At 41.2% G+C, this 22,253-nt stretch overlaps 2 protein-coding genes across 2 annotated transcripts; one reads left to right on the forward strand and one right to left on the reverse strand.

The window, feature by feature from the left end:
- The first annotated feature begins 6,719 nt into the window (after window positions 1-6,719).
- MEIOB (meiosis specific with OB-fold) lies at window positions 6,720-19,109 on the forward strand. The gene is made up of 13 exons (XM_065644996.1): window positions 6,720-6,788; window positions 9,905-9,962; window positions 11,253-11,384; window positions 12,124-12,196; window positions 13,123-13,318; window positions 13,796-13,896; window positions 15,586-15,638; window positions 15,726-15,821; window positions 16,205-16,306; window positions 16,811-16,964; window positions 17,337-17,520; window positions 18,016-18,102; window positions 18,975-19,109. The coding sequence occupies exons 1-13, from the start codon at window positions 6,720-6,722 to the stop codon at window positions 19,107-19,109; spliced, it is 1,440 nt and encodes a 479-aa protein (XP_065501068.1).
- Window positions 19,110-20,634: 1,525 nt separating this feature from the next.
- Window positions 20,635-22,212, reverse strand: FAHD1 (fumarylacetoacetate hydrolase domain containing 1). Its single transcript, XM_065644641.1, has one exon. It carries the CDS (start codon window positions 22,039-22,041, stop codon window positions 21,373-21,375), a length of 669 nt encoding a protein of 222 aa, XP_065500713.1. The 5' UTR covers window positions 22,042-22,212; the 3' UTR covers window positions 20,635-21,372.
- Window positions 22,213-22,253: the final 41 nt, after the last annotated feature.

Genomic DNA, 22,253 nt, shown 5'->3' on the forward strand with positions numbered 1-22,253 from the left:
CGGGCAGCCAGGCGTGCGGTGGAAATGTTGACACAGGATTACCTAGGAGGGCTGGATGCGGTCCTGGCTCTCGGAGGCGATGGGATGTTTGCCACTGCCGCGCCAGGGCCAAGTGCTCAGTCAGGACATCAAAGGTAGATTTATTTTTTTTTCTGGAAAATTTAGCTTGGATGGGTTGTTTGGATTTCACTGGTGCTCTGTTCACTGCATTCTGTGGTGCAGGAAAAAATATATTTACTCTAAGATCCCAGTTTTCTCTTGTAGCCATCCCCATCTGTCTTTGAGAATTATGTCCCAAGTTTTCTTCCTTATGAACTGCTCAAGCAGGTATCGAGTTTTAGACTTGGCTGGAAACTGGAGCAACTGAAGGCTGGAAGGATTTTCCCCCAGTTTTGTCACTGGAAGACACTCATCCCATGGTTCCTAATTGGTATTGTTCAGTATCATGTGTCTCAAACTGAAATCCAGACAGAATTTATTTGATTTTGGTTTCATTGATTTGAATAGCTGAAAATCTTTGAATGGCAGCCAACCAACGCTAAGTATCTTCTTTTTTTCCTCCCAAAACATTCTTCCCCAGTGTCATGGAGCTGTCACTAGAACTATTTTTAATTGTTATATTGTTTAATTCATGATGTTTTGCTGGAAAATATCATTCGTTTGCTGAGAGAGGGAGGAGGGAATTCTGGTCTTGGGGAAAGTGATGAAAATCCAAGTAATTTCGCTGACCTCACTTAAATTATTTTGGAATTATGTGCAGGAGAAGTTATCCTCTACAGCCTGCATACTCTTGTGCCACCCGTAGGCTCCAAAAAGAAGCACTTTCCACCTCTAGTTTCAGGCAAGCTAGACAGCAGGCTGAGGGCTTTTAAAATCTTGGGCAATCAAAGTGTAATCTTCAAAAGAACAAGGTAGAATATCCCTCTGCAGACAAAGAGAGGGGAAGGAAAAAGACTTGTGTTTTCAAGCAGTGAATTCCTGTACAGACATCTCGTTCTGACTTTTTGCTATAGAAGAGACACAGAAGGAGTAGTTCTGAGATATGACTATTTGCAAACTGTTGAAAAAACACCAACTACTTAGTGACTATCCAGAAGGTCCTAGGTTTCAGCTGTGGTGTTTATTTTTTGCTAAAATTCTGCAATGGCCACCTGACGTGATTTTGGTGTACGGGCTGGTGCCAGTGCTTGCTTTCCTCTCCGGGTTGTGCCGGCTTGCCCGCGTTACGTGACGTTTCTGCTCCACCCTCGCACGAGTGTTGCAAAAGGGATTAATTAGTGCTGAAATAGTTATGAATTAAGCTTGCTGATGAGTGGGCATCCAGGCCCAGCCTTGGCAAGCAAGGACTTGGCCTTTCCCCGGCCGTGCTCGCTGCGTTCGGCCCCGCAGACGCTGTTCGCTCCCTGCCTGTGGGAAAGGCTGGGGCTGGTTTTAAGCAGTTTCATGTGAATTCATCAGAGAGAACAGGGAGACTTGGTCTTGCAAGCAGCTGTTTTTCACAATGCTGTCCTTCCTGGACAGCTGGAAAGAGCAGCACTTGCATGTCCCACACAGCTTGCCACCTGAAATAAGGCTTTTTGTTCTTTGCCAGCAGTAGGGCTTTTGTCACACAGAAGAGAGCTGTCGGTGTCCCCACTGGGCACACGGGTGCCGCTGATGCTGCTGCTGCAAAGATGCACCAGCCTCAGGTCTTGGTACCTTCCCTGGACCAAAGGAGCCAGAATTAGCACAGCTTAGGCATGAAACAGCCACAGTTCACTTTAATTTTAAAATAAAACTCAGGGTTGCTGCGTTTTCCAGTGCTGCTCAGAGCAAGGAAACCCCACTGAAAAAGCACCGGGATGACGCCAGTGCTGGGCACTGGGATGGGGGGGACGTGGGGCAGAGTGAGAGATGAACAATGACTCGCTGCGGTGGTGGGGAGAAATTCAGATTAAATATCCCTCAACACACCGAGCACCTGTTGGCTGCATCAGCACCTGCATTGCTTCTGCTGCCGATGTCCGTCATTACTCCATCAGCACTCCCGATTCGCAGCCAGTTCAGGTATCGGCCAAAGCCGCTGAACAGTGAATACCTTTAATAATTTGCTGCTTTTACTGCATTCAGTCAGGCCAATTACATAAAATTACATGTCGGCCCTTTTCATTTTACAGATTCTTTTGGTTCTAAGGATGCATAAATATTCAGTGAGCCCACTCAGTTAATGCTGTGGGCAGTGTAAAACTCAGAGAGCAAGTGTTTTTATATTGTTCTAGCTTTGAAGATCCTTTTGGAGACAATTTCTGAAATGTCCCTGCTATTACTGCATGGGGACTAGCTTCACCTGCATGCAAACAGTACTGATCGTCACGTAACAAATTGCTAAGTGAATTACAAAATGGCATTTACACTCATCGGCATAGTCAAGGAGTGCAATTTAAATAAATCCATTCATGAAGGCCTAATTAGCAGGGACCGTGCAATTTACAGCCACGTATGGGAAGTCTCTGCTAATCGCTCATTGAATTGGGCAGAGTGCTAAGTGCTGCTGAAGTGCTGAAGAGTTAAAATCACTCAGAGCTTTCAGGGATCACGCACTACATTGGAAATAATACTGAATTAATATTGTTGCCCTCCCGCAGGGGCAGGTGCTAGCACTGGAGAGGGGAGCAGGTCCTGTGTGCTGCATGGCCCTCAGGAAACTGCTTCTGGTCTTTCTCTTGCCTCTGTTTTTCCAGTTGTCAAAGGGAGATAACAACGCTTGTTTCTTTTAGAGACCCCTTTGAGGTCAATTGAGAAGGAAAACTTGAGTAAAGCTGAGTACAAGTTGAGGAACTTCTGGTTTTGCAGGCTCTCTTCAGTGTTTGTATTAAAACTTCCTAACTCGGCGAACCAGATGACATTGTAAACTAGCAGGAGACATTCAGGTTAGACATTTATTATAAGTGCCAGTGAAGGCATTTTTTGTTTACAATGACCCACGGGAGTCCAAACTGCTGACTGTCCCCTGTTGTGCCATGTGCTGTATGAATGGCAGAAGTTGCAGCATCACTGTGAGACAGGTATGTCAGTCAAATGAATTCTTGCCACGGTACCCGCGAGTTAGAAAGTCAGCATTCTAATCACATCTTCCAGGGAAATAACTTTGGTCTCATGTCTGCTGCCTTTGTGCCTGTGGCCAGATGGGTTCATCCCTTCATGATGGCCCTGATAACATCTTCCTAGCAGGAACTATGATGGGAAAGTAACAAAAAAAACGAAAAAAAAAAAAAAAGAAAAAAAAAAAGGGAGTGGGACTAAACCACAAAGCAAAACCACCCAATCATTAGACATCTGCTGAGGCTATGGGGATGCTGAGGAGGGTGCACAACAGCATCCTTGTTCTGGTGGCTTTGAAAGGAAACAAAGCCCGTGGCCCCAGGCTGGGGACACCGGCAGCCTCGGGTTTCACCTGCCCTTTGTGCCTGTGGGAGAAAAGCAGCTCAGCCTGGAGAAAACCAAAGGAAAGTGGTGACGGTGCTGGGCAGCAGTGCAAGATCCCAGCTCGGTTCTCGTTCAGCAAAGCTCTGCTTAATCAGGTGCTTATGTCCCACCAAAGCCTTGCTGAGGTACCAGACAAGCTCAATGCCTGCAAGCCCATGGGCTGTGGTCTTGCTTTTGTTACCCTCTGTGGTGGTGGAGACCCCGTATATATTTCAGATTAGGTTTTTTTATATTTTTCCTGGTTTACCTCACAGTTATGGTGGTAAGAATGAGACCTGTACCTTTGTCAGCATTTTCCAGGTAGTATACAAATTCTCCTTTCCATTCGATTAGGATTCCATCACCATCTTAATTATCTTCTGCTCGTTCATTAGTTTGAGATAAAACCACAGAACAAAGAAAAAAATGACCTTATTCTGCTTACTGGAGGCTTCAAACCTATGGAACAAAGTTAGATCCATGGATCATACTGTATAAAAGGTGACCTAAAAAATAAAACCAAAAAACCCCAACCAAACAAAACCTGAAACCCCGTCACCCAGGCTGTCAGTTCTCTGGCATGTCATTTGTTATCAGCACTGTGCAATTATCATGGACTTTAGTGACACAATAAATATGAGAGCACAGGTGGTATCCATTTTCAGCTGTTTAATTGAAGAAATGAAAGATCCTGTAATACAGAGTCAACACAGAGAATTTGTCAAGCTACACTAAAAACTTCAATAGCCATGGCCTTGAGGTCATAAAATTACTCATCAGGAGTAAAATTTTTTATGATACAGAAGTGAAGAGTATCAATTTTTATAGAAAATAATTTTATGCGCAATATAAATGGACAAAATGGCTCACTCCAGTCTTCTGCAGGGCCTGAAAACCCAGGACTGCTGTGTGCAAATCAATACAAATAGTATCTTAAAACATAAATTTTAGTTCATTTATAAAATACAAGCTGTATTTTTTTTTTCCTTTGAGTTAACACACATACACACACACAAAAAAAAAGAACTAAGGAACGGTTCCTCCAAAGCTTTCTGAAATGTACTTTGTCTTGCTGGTGTGTTGCACATGTGTAATTGTAGCAGAATAAGCCTGACTTTAGACTCCTGGGCTGGTGCTTCGTTGGCTTCATCAAGCCCAGGGACTTGGGACCCAGTAGTGATCCCGCTGAGTGTGTTTGTTCAGGAAAAAGCCTTCCAGGACATACTGTGGAGTAGCACTGCAAGGAAATATAGAAATTTTGCTAGAACAGCAAGCAGAAGATGCAATTAGGTGGTTCAAATTAACATCCTACCCGGGGAAGCTGGTGTATGTTGGGATGAAGCTGCTGAGGGAGCGAGGGGACAATGATGGTGGGGATGTGGGTAAAACCCCACGGATCAGAGGACTCGCAAAAACGGAAACTTTTTTTTTTCTTTTTTTTTTTTGTTTTTTCAGCTGTTCCCTGAGCCCAAGGGCCATGGCCACCCTCACACCTCTCCCCGTCACGCCCGTGAGGGAAGGTCACACGCACTGAGATGGCGTGAAGCCCTTTTCCCGCCCACGGCGCTCGCCGCCATTTTGTCTCCCTGTGCTGAGCATCTCCTGTCAGGGCGCTCCCTGCCCACCCCGGCTGCTCTGTGTCTCCCCTGAGGTCCCTCGGTGGCAGGTGAAGCTGTGTAAGGGCTCCTGCCTGCCCAGCCTCCAGGTTGACCATGTCCCTGTCCCTGTGGGACGGCCACCATGAGCTGTTCGGGCAGGGGAAGGAATGGGGATGGTGATGGGTCCATGCAAGAACTGTAGAGCCCAGCCTGGCTTTGAGGGTGCAAGCTCATCTGGTGCCAGACACCGGTTTGGGATGGGATGGTGATGCCAAAGGCTTCATACTTTTATTTATTGTGATTTCCGTCTTGTCCTTTCTCTAGAAGGAGGTTTGACAGTGGGTGGTGGTGCAAGTTCCTTCAGGTGTTGGTGGGAGCTCAGCCCCTGCTCTGAGGGGCGAGTCAGGGCTGCAGCATATTAAACCCTCAATTGCCTCACTAATCTTCTTTTGATACATGTGTTCCCAGCGCTGTTTCCTTTAACCTGTTTCAGCTGTGGTGTGAGGTATGTCACTTAACAATCTTTAACTTCTTTTGAGGCAAGAATATTAACATGCCTTAGAGGGACAGTTGAGGTCACTTTCCTACAGATGTAAATGTGAATTCTTCCATATAATGGGATGGGAATAGGTTTGAGGGCCCAACTGTTCAGTAGTTTTTGTAAGGCAAATTTGGGATATCTGTCTGTGAGAGTTTAGTTTTAAATGCTCTTTGAGATAAATTACTTCATGTTCTCAGATAACTGCTTAATTTTTTTTTTTAAAAAGTAGACTTTTTCCTTTTCTAGTGTATTGAACAGGTCGTTATACTAATGACCAGTGAAATGATTAATGATTCTCACACAAGGTGCCAGGTAGGAAGACCATGAAAGCCATTCAGGACTTTGGTTGTAAAGTCTGAACGGGCATCCTCTGAAAAATGTCAGCAGTTTTCTCATATTCAAGGTTATTAAGATTTGGACAACTTGATGGTTCCTTTTATGGAGAAATAGAGTCTGACAACTATTTGCTAAATATCGATAATGTCTCAGAGGGTACCCATGAAATAACAAAAGGCATTCAGGTGGGTAACAAAGCGGCCATGGCCTGATCTGGCAGCAATAGACAGGACGCACAGGAACGGGCAGTAATGCTATGTTGGCAGCCTGAAAATAACAGATTTTTTAAAAAAATTATTCTAATAAATTTCAAACTTTGAGAAAGGAATGAACTCACATTTTCAAGTAGTTTAATATTAAGTCAAAAACCTCAGTTAAGGTGGTTTGCAACCCAGCACATTTCTTTCCTCCCATGTAAATGGCCTTTTTATATATGAACTGCCTCATTAAATTCAGTTGGATTTCCCAGACAGGAGAAGGAGGGTAAATATTTTTCAGAGGCTGGTGCTCATGGAGTCATTTAGTGCTGAATAAATAAATAAAAATTACAGGTCTTTATTTGAGAAACATAGGTAGAGCAGCCATAGTCAAGTTCATAACTTATATTGCCAAATACAAACAATTAAGAATTGTCTACTTCAGATGGCTCGAAACGGTTTTTATTGAAGACAGATGCTATTTACGTCAAAACACCTGTGTTAAAAAATTACTTACTATTCTCATTATGAATAGTTTCAAGTGATTTGTTTAGATTTTTTTAAAAAAAATCTAAATTAGTTTTCTCAAGTTACAGATAAAGAATGGCTTACTCTACTTCAGCATGGGACTTTGTTGCACTTTCAGATCTGCATCCAAACCTTGCTCGTCCTGTAAGTCTCATAGACATAGTACTTTTGTTCTCAAATGAAATTGTATAGGACTGTATTAAATTACTGCAAAATTATGTAATTGATGTGTATTTAGATACTAATAGCATTAGTCTAATTGTTAGATATAAAGTACCTTACCTTCTTTGTGTATAAACAAGCAAAATGAAAATTGATGCTGCTGTTGTCCATAGTATGTAGATACCACAACTATAGATATTGACTGGACGATTCAATGTCTGAAAGTCTCAGAGGCTTCTTTGTGATGTTTTAAATAGATGCTGAATTAGTAAAGACGTACAGAGTCGGCATTATGCAGCCACAATACATCGGTAACCGACAACAGTCTTTCACCACAAGCTATGAACGTAGGGCCCAGTCCTGCCATCCTGTGTGCTCAGTCCCTCGGAGCTGAATAAGAGTCCCGAATTATTCAAACAAAACCCTTGTTGAGTGGTATTGTGTTTTAACTGGATAAAAATCTCACTGTTACATGTCAGATAGGATTGTTTCTGTTTCTTTAGAACAAAAAGCAGGTTTTGCCATTGTCAGTTTATGAGGAGCTAAGAATTTTGCTTGTGGGAGAGTAAGATGAGCCACAAAGTAAACTTAACGAACAGCAGAGCTTTGTAGTTCGTAGATTCATATAGATGTTTGAGCAGGAAGTTTTTTTGGTGTCCTGATGTGAGTGAGGACCATTGTCACTGGAGTAAGAGCTGAACAGGGGACTGTGCTGTAAAACTCAGTATTTTTCTCGTTTTGGTTTCAGATGGTTGAATTAAAAATAGGAAGTGAGGGGGACAGCACAGCTTTTCATTCTTTTCTCCCCAAGGTGGTATTTTAACACCGGAGGGAAAAGGCTCCATTCTTCTTGCAGTATTTCCACCCTTCACCGTGCAGCCCACCAGCCGTAACGTGTCTTCCGAGCGTTGGGTGCTGCTGGGAGCTGGAGAACAAAACTGAGAAGCAGCAGCGTTTGCATGCGGCGCAGCCCCGCCAGCGGTGCCGTGCACCGTGTGGCAGCCCTGTCTCTCCAGCTGAAAGCAGATATGCCTCTGCAGAGCCATGTGTCCTGCGGAAGTGCTGATGCTTTTGAAGAGAGGGAAAACAACAAGGAGTTTTCCTGTTCCCACAGCTTTTTATTTGGGAGAGGCACAATTTAGACCTTTTTTTTTTTTTTTTCTTTTCTCTTTTATTTTAAATAAATGAAAGAGAAATCACAGAAAAGCAGTGAACTAGGAGAGGGAGTTTTATATGCCCTCACAGCAGTTTTGTATATTCTTTCCAACTTTTTATAAACTCCTGGTCTCCAGCAAAGCTAATTTAATCTGCCATTCACAGTTACTCTCAAATACAGTGATCCACTAACTCAGCTAAAAGCTTTTATTTTACAAATAAAACTAATCTTGAGTATTGCAATTAGCAACATATAGTAAAGAAAGTATTTTTATAAAAAAGTAATTCACTATCTCACGATAGAACCATGTGTTTGGAACTTTAAAACCGTTGAACACGCATCATTCAAGATAGTATCTTTTTTTTACTTTGCAGTTTGTTTTTTAAAAGTGGAGTAGATCCAAGTCTAAGAAACTTTCAATAAGTTCATGCTGTAGTCTCAGGTTTTGGTTGAGCGGCATTAAGCAGTGGGCTGCTAGAAAAGGCACTATTGCCTGCTTCCTTTGGTGAAACCAGTGCTTGTGGAGTTGCACAATAAGCTGATCAAGGAAATGATCTCTGGAAGTTTTTCTACCCTCTTTCTCCCCAACTCCCCTTCCAATAGTTTCCAGCCAGATCACTTCCTCTGCTGGGTCGCTGTGCAGGCTGAGTGCTGACACGAGGGGTGAATATGGGGAGGGCTCTTTTGGAAACTGCACATTTACAACAGATTAATTCATGTGAACAGTCATACTAAACGCCAGTTCTTCTGACTGGCAGTGAGAGACAGCCTGTGTTGCACTCTGATACAATTGAAATGTTTGGTTTTAGGAAACTAAGCTAAAAATATATATAAAAAAATATCCTAATCTAAGTTACTACATGTGGACAGATATGAAGCATTCTGCTAGACTGGAAGAACTAGGATATTCCACACACATCCTCTTAATGAGTTCATTTCCATCCCTATAGGATAAGACAGTTACCTTGCTCCATCTAGTGATTCACATTAAATTGGGAACCGGAGAGAAAGTTGGGCACTAATGCAAGTGCCCATGTAAAGCGGCACGTTCCGTGTTTGGAAGGGCCATTGTGATGTCCACCTCTCCTTTCAGTCCTTGTTACACCACCAGCTTTCATTGCTTACCTCTTAAATTCCCAAACTAGCGCTGCAATCCTGTTCTCTCACACTGAGGAAGAGCTTTTCCTTAAAAAAACCCCCAAAAAACCAACAAACCACCACCAACACCACATAGCTATATGTTTTTAACATATATATTTTATACGTATAACTTTTGTCCTAGTAGTTCTGTTTGATAATTGAGACTGGTGTGCTTTTGCATAATAACAGCTTAACAAAGCAGAAAAAGATGGATTTTGTTTTGAATCAGCAAAAAAGTTCACTGCCTAAGCTGTCTTTGTAGTTGGCTGAGAGACAGCAGAGAGAGGCAGGTGTAGAAATGAATGTTGCTTAGATGAGGACGGGATAAATGGCCCTCCCTGTGCATGTACGGGTGTGTATCTCAGTGCTGACAGCAGAGGAAACCTTGGACACTTAACTGTAAAATAAATCCTGTGCAGACTTTTCATAGTGCATTTAAGGAGATCTGAGACCTGTGCAGAGAGCGTGAAATGACAATATTGCTGCCTACCTGAGCAGAGATTGCTGTACAACAGCCAAAATTGGGAATGTTTGGGGTGAACTTTTGTCCTCCCTTTGTCTTCACAAACACAAACAGATGTATTTCTTCGAATATTTTTATTAGTCACTCTTTTTCTTAAAGTAAAATTGTGTGTTTATGTTTTAGTCCTTAGTTCATGTGGTACTGCGGAATAAATAGATTAAAATGATTACCAGTCAGAAATATGTTTATTATCATCAGTAGAGTACAAGTCCGTGAAATCTAATTCATCATATACATCTGTGTTTAATACTTGTATTCTATAATCTTTTTATTTTCTAGAATGTGATCGGTGTGGTTATTGGGAAAACAGATGTCAGAAGCTTTCCAGACAGAAAAAGTACAGTCCTTTTAAACTGTGTTTACTTTGTTTTCTTATATGGTATAATGTGGCCTATATCACTGAAATCGATATTTAAATGACAAACAGACTTTGTAGTTTAAAATGTATAGAATAAAAGTGTATAAAAATAATTGTGTGTGCTTCACAACCAAGATGAAAGAGCAGCATTAGTTTGGCTAAACCTTATCAATTACAGTTTTTTCAGGAAAAGCTCAATGACAGAGTTTCAAGGTCTGAAGGAGGTGGTACCAGTATGAACCCACTATTACATAAATACAATAGAATTGACCTGGTGCCTTCATATTCATCCTCTCCCAAAACAGAAATGTTAAGGAGATGTCTTGAGTGAAACAAGTGATTTCTGGTCTGAGTAGCACCTGCTTCATCTTATCATATACTCCTAAAGAAAAAATGGGAATAATACATTGTAATAGAGCATTAGTTGGAAATTGAAGTAATATATCTACAGCTTAGGGATGAGGTGGGTGCCGTTCAGAAGTGTCTCCACTCCGCAGTTCTGTTGTTGCTGTCATCATGCTGAGCTGCTCTAGTGGTGGATTTTTAGAAGGAATTCATTGTCGTCACCAGAAAAAATTCTACATAGTCTGAAAATGTGGTGTTCGCATTTGTGCCTCCATGGAACTACAGTGAGATTATACTCACTACAGTTTTCACTGGCAATTTAAAAGTCATGTCTTGCATAAGGCTGTATGATCCATGGAAAGCTTTGTTAATTAGCTGAAAGAGAAAAGGAAGTGCGGCGTTTCCGAGACCGCTATCCTCTTGACCATGAACTTTCCATAGAGCTGGAAACACTTTGTTTTATTCAGTTAAACCCCTTGGTACTATCTGGACAGTGATACCGCCTGTGATCTGCAGCCTTGGCTGTCACCGCCATGGTCTCGTGCATGGGCATGGCCACCTAAAACCAGCCTACCCACTCCAAAATTTGGGCTAGTACGTACTCTCGTAGAGTTGCTTCATGTGTTATCCCTTCTTCTGTGTTTGTCCATGCTCTGAATGTAGCATCGTCCAGTTCTTTGATTTCTCTCGCATTCGACCTGTAGGTTCAGTGGTGTGTGGGTGGAGGGGATGGTGCAGGTCCCTCCTCAACACCAACGTGTTTCCTGAGCAATCTGCTGACCTCTAGTGGCACCCAACAGAACGCGGGGAGTAAATTCATGACAAAAATCCAGGAAAGCCTCGAAATCATCGTTTTTATACGTATATTCTAGATTGAAATCAAGCTGTGCTAATGAATTGTAACAGTGCTGTTTATTTCTGCAGACATTGGGTCCGAAAGATACACCTTCAGTTTTACTATTCGCGATTCACCGACTTATTTTATAAATGTAAATTCTTGGGGCAGAGAAGAATATATTAGATCACTTTCAGAAAGCTTTAGAGTTGGTGATTGTGGTAAGTTGGAGTTTATTCTTAACATATTTCTGTTTGAATATAGGTTGTTTTTCATTTTTTCCCCCAGTAAATCACTGTTATGTGTTTGTGGTTTTGCTATATTTTTCTCTGAGGACTCAGAAAACAGTCTAATTGGAAACAAATTGCTCAGTTATGTTAAGTATAAAGAGGAAAGGAATAAGATTTCAATGATTTTAATTCAAAACCAGTAAATATGTCAACAAAAGACCAGATACAAATTCACTAAATGCAGCCACCCAGAACTTACCTGTAGCTAATTGATCTAAATTCCTATATTCAGTTCTTATAAATGATGAAAAATAAACCCTGTAAAGTATTATAGTTTGGTTTTTTTCTTTGTCTTCATTTAGTTATATATGACTATGATTGTTCATAAAAGCACAACAAAAATCTTGTATTTATTTAGGGTCTGTGCTTTGACTGTGTTCAGTTGATGGACTTTGCTGCCCATGGTTGCTAGAGCAGAGTGTTTGGATAAAACTTGGGACTATGAGGAGTACGCACCCAAGAACTTGGTGTTGTTTTGTTTCTATTAAATGTCTCGAGGACTCCTGAGGGTTTTTGGCTATAACCTGAGCAGTCTGGACAGATACGGGTTTTAGTATGAAAACGTTTCTTTTCCGTATCGGCCTTGAAAACAACCATTTTAAAAAGGCACCTCTCTTTGTATGTATCTAGATTCAGTTTTCTAACATTACTTATTAATGTTTTATTTTAGTTACAATTGAAAATCCTTTAGTTCAGTCAAAGGAAGTGGAAAGAGAAGAAAAATTCAACCCTGTAACTCCTAGGTAAATTGAAAGTATAGACTGGTAGTTCTTCCCAGAAAGATCCAAGTTAATACTTTAGTTGCCAGCTGGTTGCAGCAGAATGCAACTGGGGGAAGGATTTGGGGTCAGTCTTCTGCTGTAGCTGCACCTTCCTCCCTATGCTCAACCATGTGTGGTCAAATAATCTCAAAAGATAGTATCTTTTTCAGTATATCACCTTTGGAGTTTCGTCATAAAGTAATAATGCTCTTTGAAACTAAACAGAGTAATTTTCATTCTTTGAGTAAAGTCTAGTAGAATTGTTTGAAACAGATTTGATATTCCTGAAGTGTTTTATCAGACACACCCTTTTTATAGACGGTATATCCTTCGCAAAATCCATTCACATTACGTGTTTATCTGGAAGGTATTTTAACGCACTGTAAGGCTATTTGATACTTATTTGATAAGGCATTGTCATTCCTTTTGTATGGTGCAATGTATATATGTTGTCTTTCAGTGTATTCTCTAAAATCTGAACAATTTGAACCGGTATATGAAACTCGCTAACATTGCAAGTCGTAATTTAGATATGTTTTAACTTATCTTAGATATCTAAGATGTAGATATTAGATAAATACACCTGTTCTTTAATTAGGGTTTCTTCCTACTTGGTCATATTCTAATAGTTTAAATTATATGGCAGTCATAACAATATTGCATATATGCACATTAAATTGGCAAGTTAAAAGTTTTATGTTCTTGCTTACTGACCATCTCTAAGCTTTGTAGCAAAAAAAATCATTTTAGAACAAATAAATTCCATTTTTTCCTTATATTTAAGGAAAGCAATAAAGGAATAAATCGGCAGTTATTTTCTCATGTGAATTGAATGAAAATTTTGCACTGTTAATATACTGATGAGTGACACGTTGATCGATGTGATTTGTTTTGTGCATATTACCTAGTCGCTACAAATTACTGCTCAGTGAAAATCATTCAGTGGTCAAAACATCTTCATGTTATGAAATGGACACCAAACTACTTTCTCTGTTGCATCTACCTGTCAAGGACCCTCAGGACTATTATTCGCTGGGTGATATCGTTGCAAATGGACAAAACCTCGATGGAAGAATCCTTAACGTGCTTGCGGCTGTGATGTCAGTAAGTTAAGGGGCCATGACACAGTGTTGTTTTTCTACTGTACCATCTGTAACTCAAATGACTTAAGTGTGAATATCGATTTTGGGACACACAGTGGCCAGGAATCGCTGGGTTTGTTTGTTTAGGTTGGCAGTCACTTCAGCTGACTTACAATAACCAAATAACCATATGAGTTACTGGAGATTCTAATCAAAAATATGGGGTGGAAATTAGGGGAGCGGAAATGTCCTACAGCAGTTGTCATTTTGAAATCATGCATGTGCAAGCAGTCGAAAACTTGAAAATAAGTAAACTGCAGATTTTTATAAAACAAAATATGTCCCTTGAAGTAAAATTACTGTTAAACCTTTAGTGGTGTACATGGGTTTTTCGGGCGTTGTTTATTTTTTTCCCTTAAACTCTTTTATTTTCTAGGTTATCACTTCTATTCTAAACACTTAGCAGAGGAAAAGTGACTGCTTCTCTTTCTTCTTAAAGGTTGGGGAGCCAAAGTATTTTGTGACTTCAGACAAAAGAAGAGGTCAGAGGTGTGAAGTAAAGCTGTATGACGAAACAGAGATGTCTTTTCCAATAGTATGGTAAATGTTTTTTAATTCACTAAAATATACACATTATTTACCTACTCTTGCATTAATGATAACACATACTGTTATAACACTGTCTTTTAAAGTGTCCTGTTAGTTTGGTGATGGGGCAGCAATGTACATTGAACAGAGGCTTAAAAATGAGATTCATTGGAGTGACCTTGTGTATTGTCTAGTTTTATGACTTGCTGACAGACTGTTAGCTCATGAATGGCAAAATGAAGCTTAGTTCCAAATAGTTACATTTTTTTAATGTGGAAATTTGAACTAATTCAGGAAATGGCATTTAAAAACAGTTGCAAAGGCAGTACATTGGTTTCACAAACTATTTGGAAAAAAGAGGAGCATGCTTCATTTTTAAAGCCAAGCAGAATTATCAGATGGAATGGAAATAGGTTGAAACAGTTTTTAAATGTTTAAAACAGCACAGAAACATTTTGATGCTACTTTGGCCATACTTTCAAACTGTATCCCATTTACAAACGTGACTAAGTCTATACTACATATGCATGCAGATAGTGATTTGCTTACACAGGAACCTTTGCATTTTGCCCATAGTTTGTTCGATAAACTCGTGGTTTATCTACGTGCAAGAGTCTGTGGGTATTTGCTTGGCCTGAGTTTGCTGGTTTTGGTTGAAATGACCTTTGCTCCCTAGATAGAAGTAGCAAGATAGAGCATTGAGCTCCCTGCCTGAGTTAGGAACTGTATCTTCAATCAGTGTAATGTTTAATGCAATTAATGGATACACATGAACACTAAGAAACATCTGTGGTGTGAAGTTTTCCAGCCCCTGAGCTGCCACCCATGTTAATTTGCAGCAGCAGCTCCAACAGTCTTGTTTATGCAGAGCTGTCTGGATGCCTCAGGAGTTGGCAGGAGCAGGGACTAGATGGAGTTCCCGTGGGCACCCTAAAAATTGGGCATTTTGTGCTTTCACAGAGCCACGGGCAGAGGCAAAGATTTGGGAAATCCTTGAGCAACAGCATTGCAGTGAAGATATTTCAGAAGCAAAGACGTGGCTGAGTAATGCCAGATGAAATGCCAATATCTTAAATCTTTTTCCAAAGATTAAGAAAAAAAAGAAAACAAACACCAGAACAGAACTGTGCTTTGGCAGTATTCTTGGCACCCAAGCTTACGAGGAACCGAATGAGATCTTATCAAAGGACCTAAGCATTGAATTATCATTTTTGAGGGATGCCGCTGCCCTCACTCTGGTCTTGTCATCCGCAGTTACAAGGATTCTGGTGTTGGAACATCTGGCCTAGTGATGTGAACAATCAGCTTGTTCCCACAGAACAGGCTCCGCTGATAAGCAGTTATTGTAACTGTGACTTGCTTTAGTTAGAAATCACTTTTGTCGATGCTCTGAAATACATACAGTATTTTCCCAGGTATATTCTGCATTGAATAATTTTGGACAATCTAACAGCTCCTTATTTTCTCCTGTTCGGCAGGGCATAAAATAGGAATGTATTAGACCATACAGAAAGCATCCTGGCTGGCTGCAAACTAAATGCCTGTGGATATACGTGGCATTTCATTTGCACATGCATGTAACAAAGGAGCTGTGTCCCCTTTGACCAATTTAATGACAACTATATTATCTAGTAGTTTAGTACTAAACAGTTTGTGTGCCGTTTCAAAAATGGTTTGATACATGAACTTCTTTTCGTTTAGTTGGGATAATGAATCTATCCAGCTTGCACAGAGTTGGATCCCACGAGAAACAGGTATAATAGCCTGGTTTTTATGTTTTTACCGTAGTTCTTAACGTCATACCTATTCTACAGTAACAGGTGTGCTTTTTTTGTGCACAGTAATATTTGCATCAGATGTGAGAATAAATTTTGACAAATTTAGGAACTGTATGACTGCAACTGTGATATCAAAAACCATCATTACAACTAATCCAGGTAAGAGCTGTTGAAGTATTGCTTTGGCATTAGTAACTGTTATGAACCAGAATGCACAAATGAATCTATTGGAGGTCTGATTTCTTCTGCCCACTTGCCTCAGAAAGCTCCCTGCTACTTGTCTGTTACGTAGTGACCAATGCTTTTGGCTTCCACCCTTTTCTCTCTTTTTTATTTTTTATTTTTTTTAAAATTTTATCCGAGCAGCCTTCATATATTCCATGTAGGACTAACAGTTAGAAGTGGAAAAAAGAGAAAGGCATTTCTTGGCTAATTCCAAGAGACAATGTGTTGGTGCTACCAGAATAAAAGTTGTAAAATATAATTATGCCAGTATTTTTACATGCTACGTCTATTAATAACTTTAAAAAAATGTTTTCAAGAAACAGCAGAAGCAAATGCTCTCTTCAGCTTCATAAAAGAGAGTGTGCAGTCAGGAGCTTTGCTTGATAAAATGGAGGAGCAGTCAAAAGAACCCATTAACTGTAAGCATGGATCCAAACCCTTTGATTTTATTTAATTGATGCTGTAGTTTCACAGTGCCGTTGAAATGTCAAGTTCTTGCTCTGTGTGTTCATAGAAACAAAACTAAGATGTCACCTTGCTGAATATTTTCAGTCTGCACTGCTCTTGCTGAGGCTGTCCCTTAGAACGTCACTTATCGACCTTCAGGGGTGGTGACTCTGCCAACTGGCAGCCTGTCTGGCATGTTCTGTCTTGAATAAGTACAAAAAATGGAAAGTTTTGTCAAAAACTCATTTTGGGGGATACCAAGATTAACTATTAGAGATTTTCCTCATTTGACTTCCCTTTTGTTTTATTTTTTTGGCCCCAAATGACAAGCCTGCTTCAAAAGGAAGGTGTGGGGGGCTTTCCTGGTGCTTTAGATCAAATCCTCTCCTCTTTATTACCTTAAGATCCTTTTTTGTTGTTGCTTTTCTGTGTTGTTTCTTTCTCGGACACACTTAACATGTCTTTTGAACTTCTAGTGGAGACTGTAGTTGATGTTTATACTGTGGAACAGCTGAAAGAAAAAGCTTTACAGAGTGATGGGAAACTTGAACCAGTCTATGGAATTATTTACGGCTACATTTCTACACTGGACATTGACGATAACGCATCTAAAATTATTCGCAACAGATGGTAAGCAACTGCCTGTTTAAAATTTGTATTAAAAAGTGCTTATCCTTCTTTCCCTCACCCAAATTAGATGGAACAATATTTTAGTCCAGTTCTGGACAAGAAATAAAACTCCTCTGGAAGACACCATGTGAATTTTTTGTCATGTAGACTTCCAGAAGGAACAAGAGGGAGGAGGTGGCTTTGTGAAGGATTTGCTCTTTCTTGTCCTAGAGGAGCCAAGATGAAAAAGGCCATTTTGTCTCAGACAGACTTAAGAGTTCAGAAGATTATGTTTTTTAAGAGGGGAAAGTATCCTGGGAAATCTCAGCCTAGAAAACAGTTTCAAACAAGGAGGAATTGAGCATATGCATGAATTATCTTCTTACATTTCAGTTCAATATGCCGTTTTCTGGTGAATGAAGCGTCAAACACGTGCACCTTCTGCAGTGACATCTCTCCGGGTTCCAAGTCAACTTTTGCAAGCTTTGACATACTGGTTGATGTGACAGATCACACAGGCACCCTTTATTCTTGCTACCTGTCTGACTGCGTAGCTGAGGAAACATTAGGCTGCACAGTAAGTAGAAATTAATTAGGTGGTTCTTATTTGATCTGAGCTGTGAAGCCTGACGAAAATTACAAATAGATGTAAATGCTTTTCGTGTGTGTGCGCACTGGTTAAAAAAATTGCATGTGGATATGGATACACACACACTTGACTTTTGAACAAGTCAAAAGTTAGAAGCCAGCAGCTGCTAAAAAGAAGAAACATGTTAAATGTAAGAGTGAACACCCTATTCAGAACACCACTTCATTTTAATTAATTTACACTTTTCTGAGAGCATGGTTGGAATTCCCTAATTTTGATTCTCGAACACCCTGCAATTTATTCTGATTAACCTGATTGCCTTGGTACATATATTATACCAAATACTATGTTAAAAGAGGGGAAAATACAGTTTAGAAATTTATTAAAAATGCACAATATGCTCTTTTCATTGTCATTTTGCTGTGGAAATGCTGTTGTAACTATATGCTGAAGAAGTGCTCTGTTCTGTCATGTTATTACCAGGTCTGTGAGTTCCTCATTCTAACAGAAGACAAGAAAACTGCGTTGAAATGGCATCTTCTTTTGGAACGAAGCAAGATTTATTGTAAAGTTAGTATTAGTGCTAATTTAAAACAGTGGCTGTTACCCATTTGGTAGTGTATTTAGTATTGAAAAATTCCATGTCAGTTCTGCTGAACTTTTTAAAATAAAGAATACTTTTCATACATATTCTGAATATTCCAATATATAGACTTTGTCATAATTTCAACATTAGGGGATGTACCTGCAGGCTTCTTTCAGGCAAACCGTGAAAGACACAATCTGCTCTTAGCCAATACTGGTTAAGGAGCTGGTATTTCAGAAGCACATACACATGATTTAATCACTGACTTCTGTGGCTGTAGGTTTATAATGAATAAAGTTAACACTATCTGCTTGCAAGAATAAGGCCCAGCCAAAATATGTAACAGGCTGTATGGTATATGGGGATACCTAAAGTGTATTTCTTAGTTACCTGTATTTTTGGAAATAGTGTGTTTAGGTATGTCTAAAATCTGCAGTTCTCCTTAAAGCAACAATATTAGATTCACACACCTGGAGCAATTGTGAAAAGATCTGTTATTTGCAGTATTATTTACCTTTTTGCTTGCATGCTGTATACTGGACCAGATTCCTTTGTCACAGAACTGCCTGGTCTAGGACAACTCTAAACCGAGTCCCTTTTTTAAACTTGCCCTTCTTAGCAAAACTGTTCTTACTCTCCCAGCTCCCCCACCCTCTGCCTCTATTTCCAGGACAAAATTTAAGTGTTTCAGTTCAGTAGTGGCAGTTATGTAGCATAAAATGCGTGTACTCGTGTAAAAGAATGTAAAATATCTATAACCAAATCTGTCAAGTAAACACGCTGTGTGATAACAGAAAATAACGTATTTCAAGGTGCTATACAGCAGTAAAACCAAAGACCTTAATTATTTTTGCAGGTTACTTTGTCACCCAGCTGGAGAAGTGGACTCAAAGTGAATGTTCTCTCCTGCAAACCGGCAGACCCTGTAGAGGCCAGTCAGAGCTTGCTGGGAAAAGAGACTGGAAATAAGAGATTACACCATATGGCTTGAGAACAGCCAGGAAAAAGACCATTTCCTCACTGTATTATTGGAGGTAGAATGATGTTCTCACCGTATTTTGCTGAGCATGTTCTGATGGTAAATATGCATTACTAATCTCTCTAAGTGGGCTTGTGTTGATCTTTTTCAGGTGATTGTATTTTAAGAAGTGTACTAGGGCCTCAGCCTAAGAAAAGTTAGTTCTGCCCTCATTACAAGGGGGATGGAAGTGTTCTTTGCTCTGTTTAGAATATATTTTAAATCAGAAATAACAATAGTACATGACGGATCTGTTGAGCTTCTGTGTTTTTAACTGCCTTGCTACTTCGATGCTACTTCTGTGTTAGTTCCAAAAAATAAAGACCCACTTTGAAACACTGCCTGGGCTTGTGGTGCATTTTGGTGAGTCCAAACATGGAACTTCTGGCAACTGCAGAGAAATCGCTTGGCAATAGCTGCTGTTTGCAAGGGCAGACCTCGTCTTATTAGAACAGAGTAATCAATTACCAGGGACCTCTGACAACCAATCAATCAAGCTACGACTATAAGCGGCAGAGAGTGACAGACTCTTCTTCCCCAAGATAGCTGTTAGCTGAACACAAAGAACCCAGGTATGCACATTTTTCCCTTCTCCGTGTATCTTTCCCTATTTTTAACCTATTTCTGTCCTTTGCTTCCCCTGCAGCTGCATTTGCTGCCCTCCCCAGTTCTCACCTCCTGAGCACATCGGGAGTTGGGCTGTTTCAAGTGGTGGGAAGATGTTTGCCTCTGTTGGCTTCAGTTCCTTTGGCTCCCTTTAGATGAAATCTGAAGTTTGTCCACACCATTTAGACCTCATCGTACAAAAATCTTTTAAATGTGCTTTAAGCCTTTGGCTTATGTCCGCATGTTTGCAGGATTAGTACCAGTGCAGGTGGCGTATGGGTACGCGATGCTGTGCTACAGGTACACACAGCTGGAGAGGCTGACAGAAAAATGTCTATTTTCCTTTTGCAACATGTTCTGCTTTCTTTTTAGCATGTGATTTGCAGTACCCTGGACCATTCTGCTCTTTCACTGAGATGCTTGTCTTGGGGCTACAGTAATTTTCTCTGCAAGACTCTCAAAATGCACTTTTAAAAACCAAGTGGTTGTTAAGATCTGGCTCTAATAAACGGAAGCATTTAACTTTGGTGCTTGCATGTATGTAAAAAAAGAAAAAAATCCATCTGTGTTTGTTAGAAATCAGACAGCTCTGTGCAACCTTTGAAAATTCTAAGTTTGGATGTTTGTGTGGGGAGAGTTTTTCTAATTAGATTTTACAACTTTGTCACTCCATCGAATTGAAAGAGAACTTGCTGTCATGCAAACTGGTAGAGAGTGCTCAATTGGTTGGAGTTTGGAAACAGGAAAAGTTGCACAGCATGAATTTTTAACAGCTGGCAATATTTAAAAACTCCAACTGTTACACTGCATTGTGCAAGTCATGGTAATTGTTGCAGCTAGATTTTTATTTAAAATATATTTAAATCAGTAAGAGTAAAGACAAGTTTACTGGTGATCTTTACCAATAAGCTTCTTTATTCTTGATATTTTGTATTATTTTACTTTTAGACGCACATTTAAAGCTCAGTTTAGGGAAAAAAAATCTGCCAGGCATCTGGCACACTTCCTGCTGCATTACACCCCTTGGAGTGGGAGGGAAAGCAATCCTCATTTAATTTGTGCATTTGAAAAATGCACGGAGGAATCGTGAAACTAATCTAAAAAGCAAACAACTTTTCATTGTAGAATACCCCAAGGAGAGACATTCTTTCTGAAGCTGTTATTCTGGATTTACTTTTACACATACATCTTGGATTTTACATAGCATGGGTGAGCTTTAGCTCCTACATCACCATTTTAATGGTTTAATTTTTTTTTTTTTTCAGGCAATACACTGGGAAATCTCAAAGCCCTAGCAGAATAGCAGAGCGCACACGGTGCCAGCCAGCCCTGCTCCCCCCAGCCGTCTTGCGCACTGGCTCCAACAGTTCCCAGGTACAGTTTGGGTATTAACCACCCCCCAGCCAGGTTGGACTCCAGGTTCACAGCCTCAGAGGAGGCTGGAGCCTCCATGGAAACAGGGCTATTTTAGTCAAATGCCTTTCGATCTCATGGGTTACATATCTTTGACGTGTGACAGTCCATTAGACGCTTGGGCCATGTAAGTGTGTAACAACCAGGACAGCTTGTGTGTCTCTTTGATCACCAGATGTTCCTCCTCCTTCACAGAGGGTCCCAGTCCAGCTCCCAGTTAGGATCTATGTATCTGCTGCGCCACCTTAAACCGCATGGAGAGGATGTCGCTTATCCCAGCCTCTATCTCATCGTTGGCCTCCACAGACCCAACTCCTTCAGGAGACCCCGTTAGAATCAAGTCTCCTTCTTCCAGGGTGACTATTTCGCTGATGTAGCTGATCAGAAAAGGGATGGAGAAGATCATTGAGGACGTCTCCCCCTCCTGCCTCAGCTTTCCGTTCACCTTGAGCCAGATCTTCAGCTTGTGGGGGTCTGGGATCTTCTCCTTGGGCACAAAGTCACTGACCGGGCACGATGAGCTGAAGCCCTTGGCCAAGGTCCAGGGCAGACCCTTCTTTTTGCACTCCTCCTGCGTGTCCCTGGCCGTCATGTCCAAGCAGAGGGCATAGCCCCCCACGTGCTCCATGGCGGCCTCCTGGGACACGGCCTGGGCTCTCTTCCCGATCACCACCCCCAGCTCCACTTCGTGGTGCAGGTTGCTGCAGTAGTAGGGCCGCAGGATGGGCGAACCTTCGCGCACATAGGCTGAGGAAGGCTTGAGGAAGAAGAGGGGCTCCCGGGGCAGCGCACTCCCCATCTCCTGGGCGTGCTTGGCGTAGTTTCGCCCCACGCAGATGATGTTCCTACCCCACTCCCAGAAGCTGGACAGCGGCTTGGAGGCCATGGCCGTGCGGGGTATCGTTCCCCGGGGACCGCGGGTGCCCTTGGCGCGTCCTTGCCGGGGCTGGAGCTGCCGCCGGGGCTGGAGCTGCCGCCGCTCCTGTGCCCCGCTCTCCTTCCTGCTCCCTGCCCCGTGCAGCCGCCTGCCCCCCGCCTCCTTACCCGCCCTAGCAGATCCCCGGCCCTACCGAGCCGAGAGCAGCGCGGAGCGAAGGA

Source organism: Caloenas nicobarica, chromosome 14 (genome assembly GCF_036013445.1).
Source record: "Caloenas nicobarica isolate bCalNic1 chromosome 14, bCalNic1.hap1, whole genome shotgun sequence".
Taxonomy (NCBI): Eukaryota; Metazoa; Chordata; class Aves; order Columbiformes; family Columbidae; genus Caloenas; species Caloenas nicobarica.

What these genes read in the sequence shown, in the direction of transcription:
- MEIOB (XM_065644996.1), top strand. Translation starts at nt 6,720, where the DNA reads ATGGCTTACTCTACTTCAGCATGGGACTTTGTTGCACTTTCAGATCTG. An exon ending in ATCCAAACCTTGCTCGTCCT is followed by an intron (nt 6,789 to 9,904) that starts GTAAGTCTCATA and finishes TTTATTTTCTAG; the next exon opens with AATGTGATCGGTGTGGTTAT. An exon ending in AAGCTTTCCAGACAGAAAAA is followed by an intron (nt 9,963 to 11,252) that starts GTACAGTCCTTT and finishes TTATTTCTGCAG; the next exon opens with ACATTGGGTCCGAAAGATAC.
- FAHD1 (XM_065644641.1), bottom strand. Translation starts at nt 22,041, where the DNA reads ATGGCCTCCAAGCCGCTGTCCAGCTTCTGGGAGTGGGGTAGGAACATC.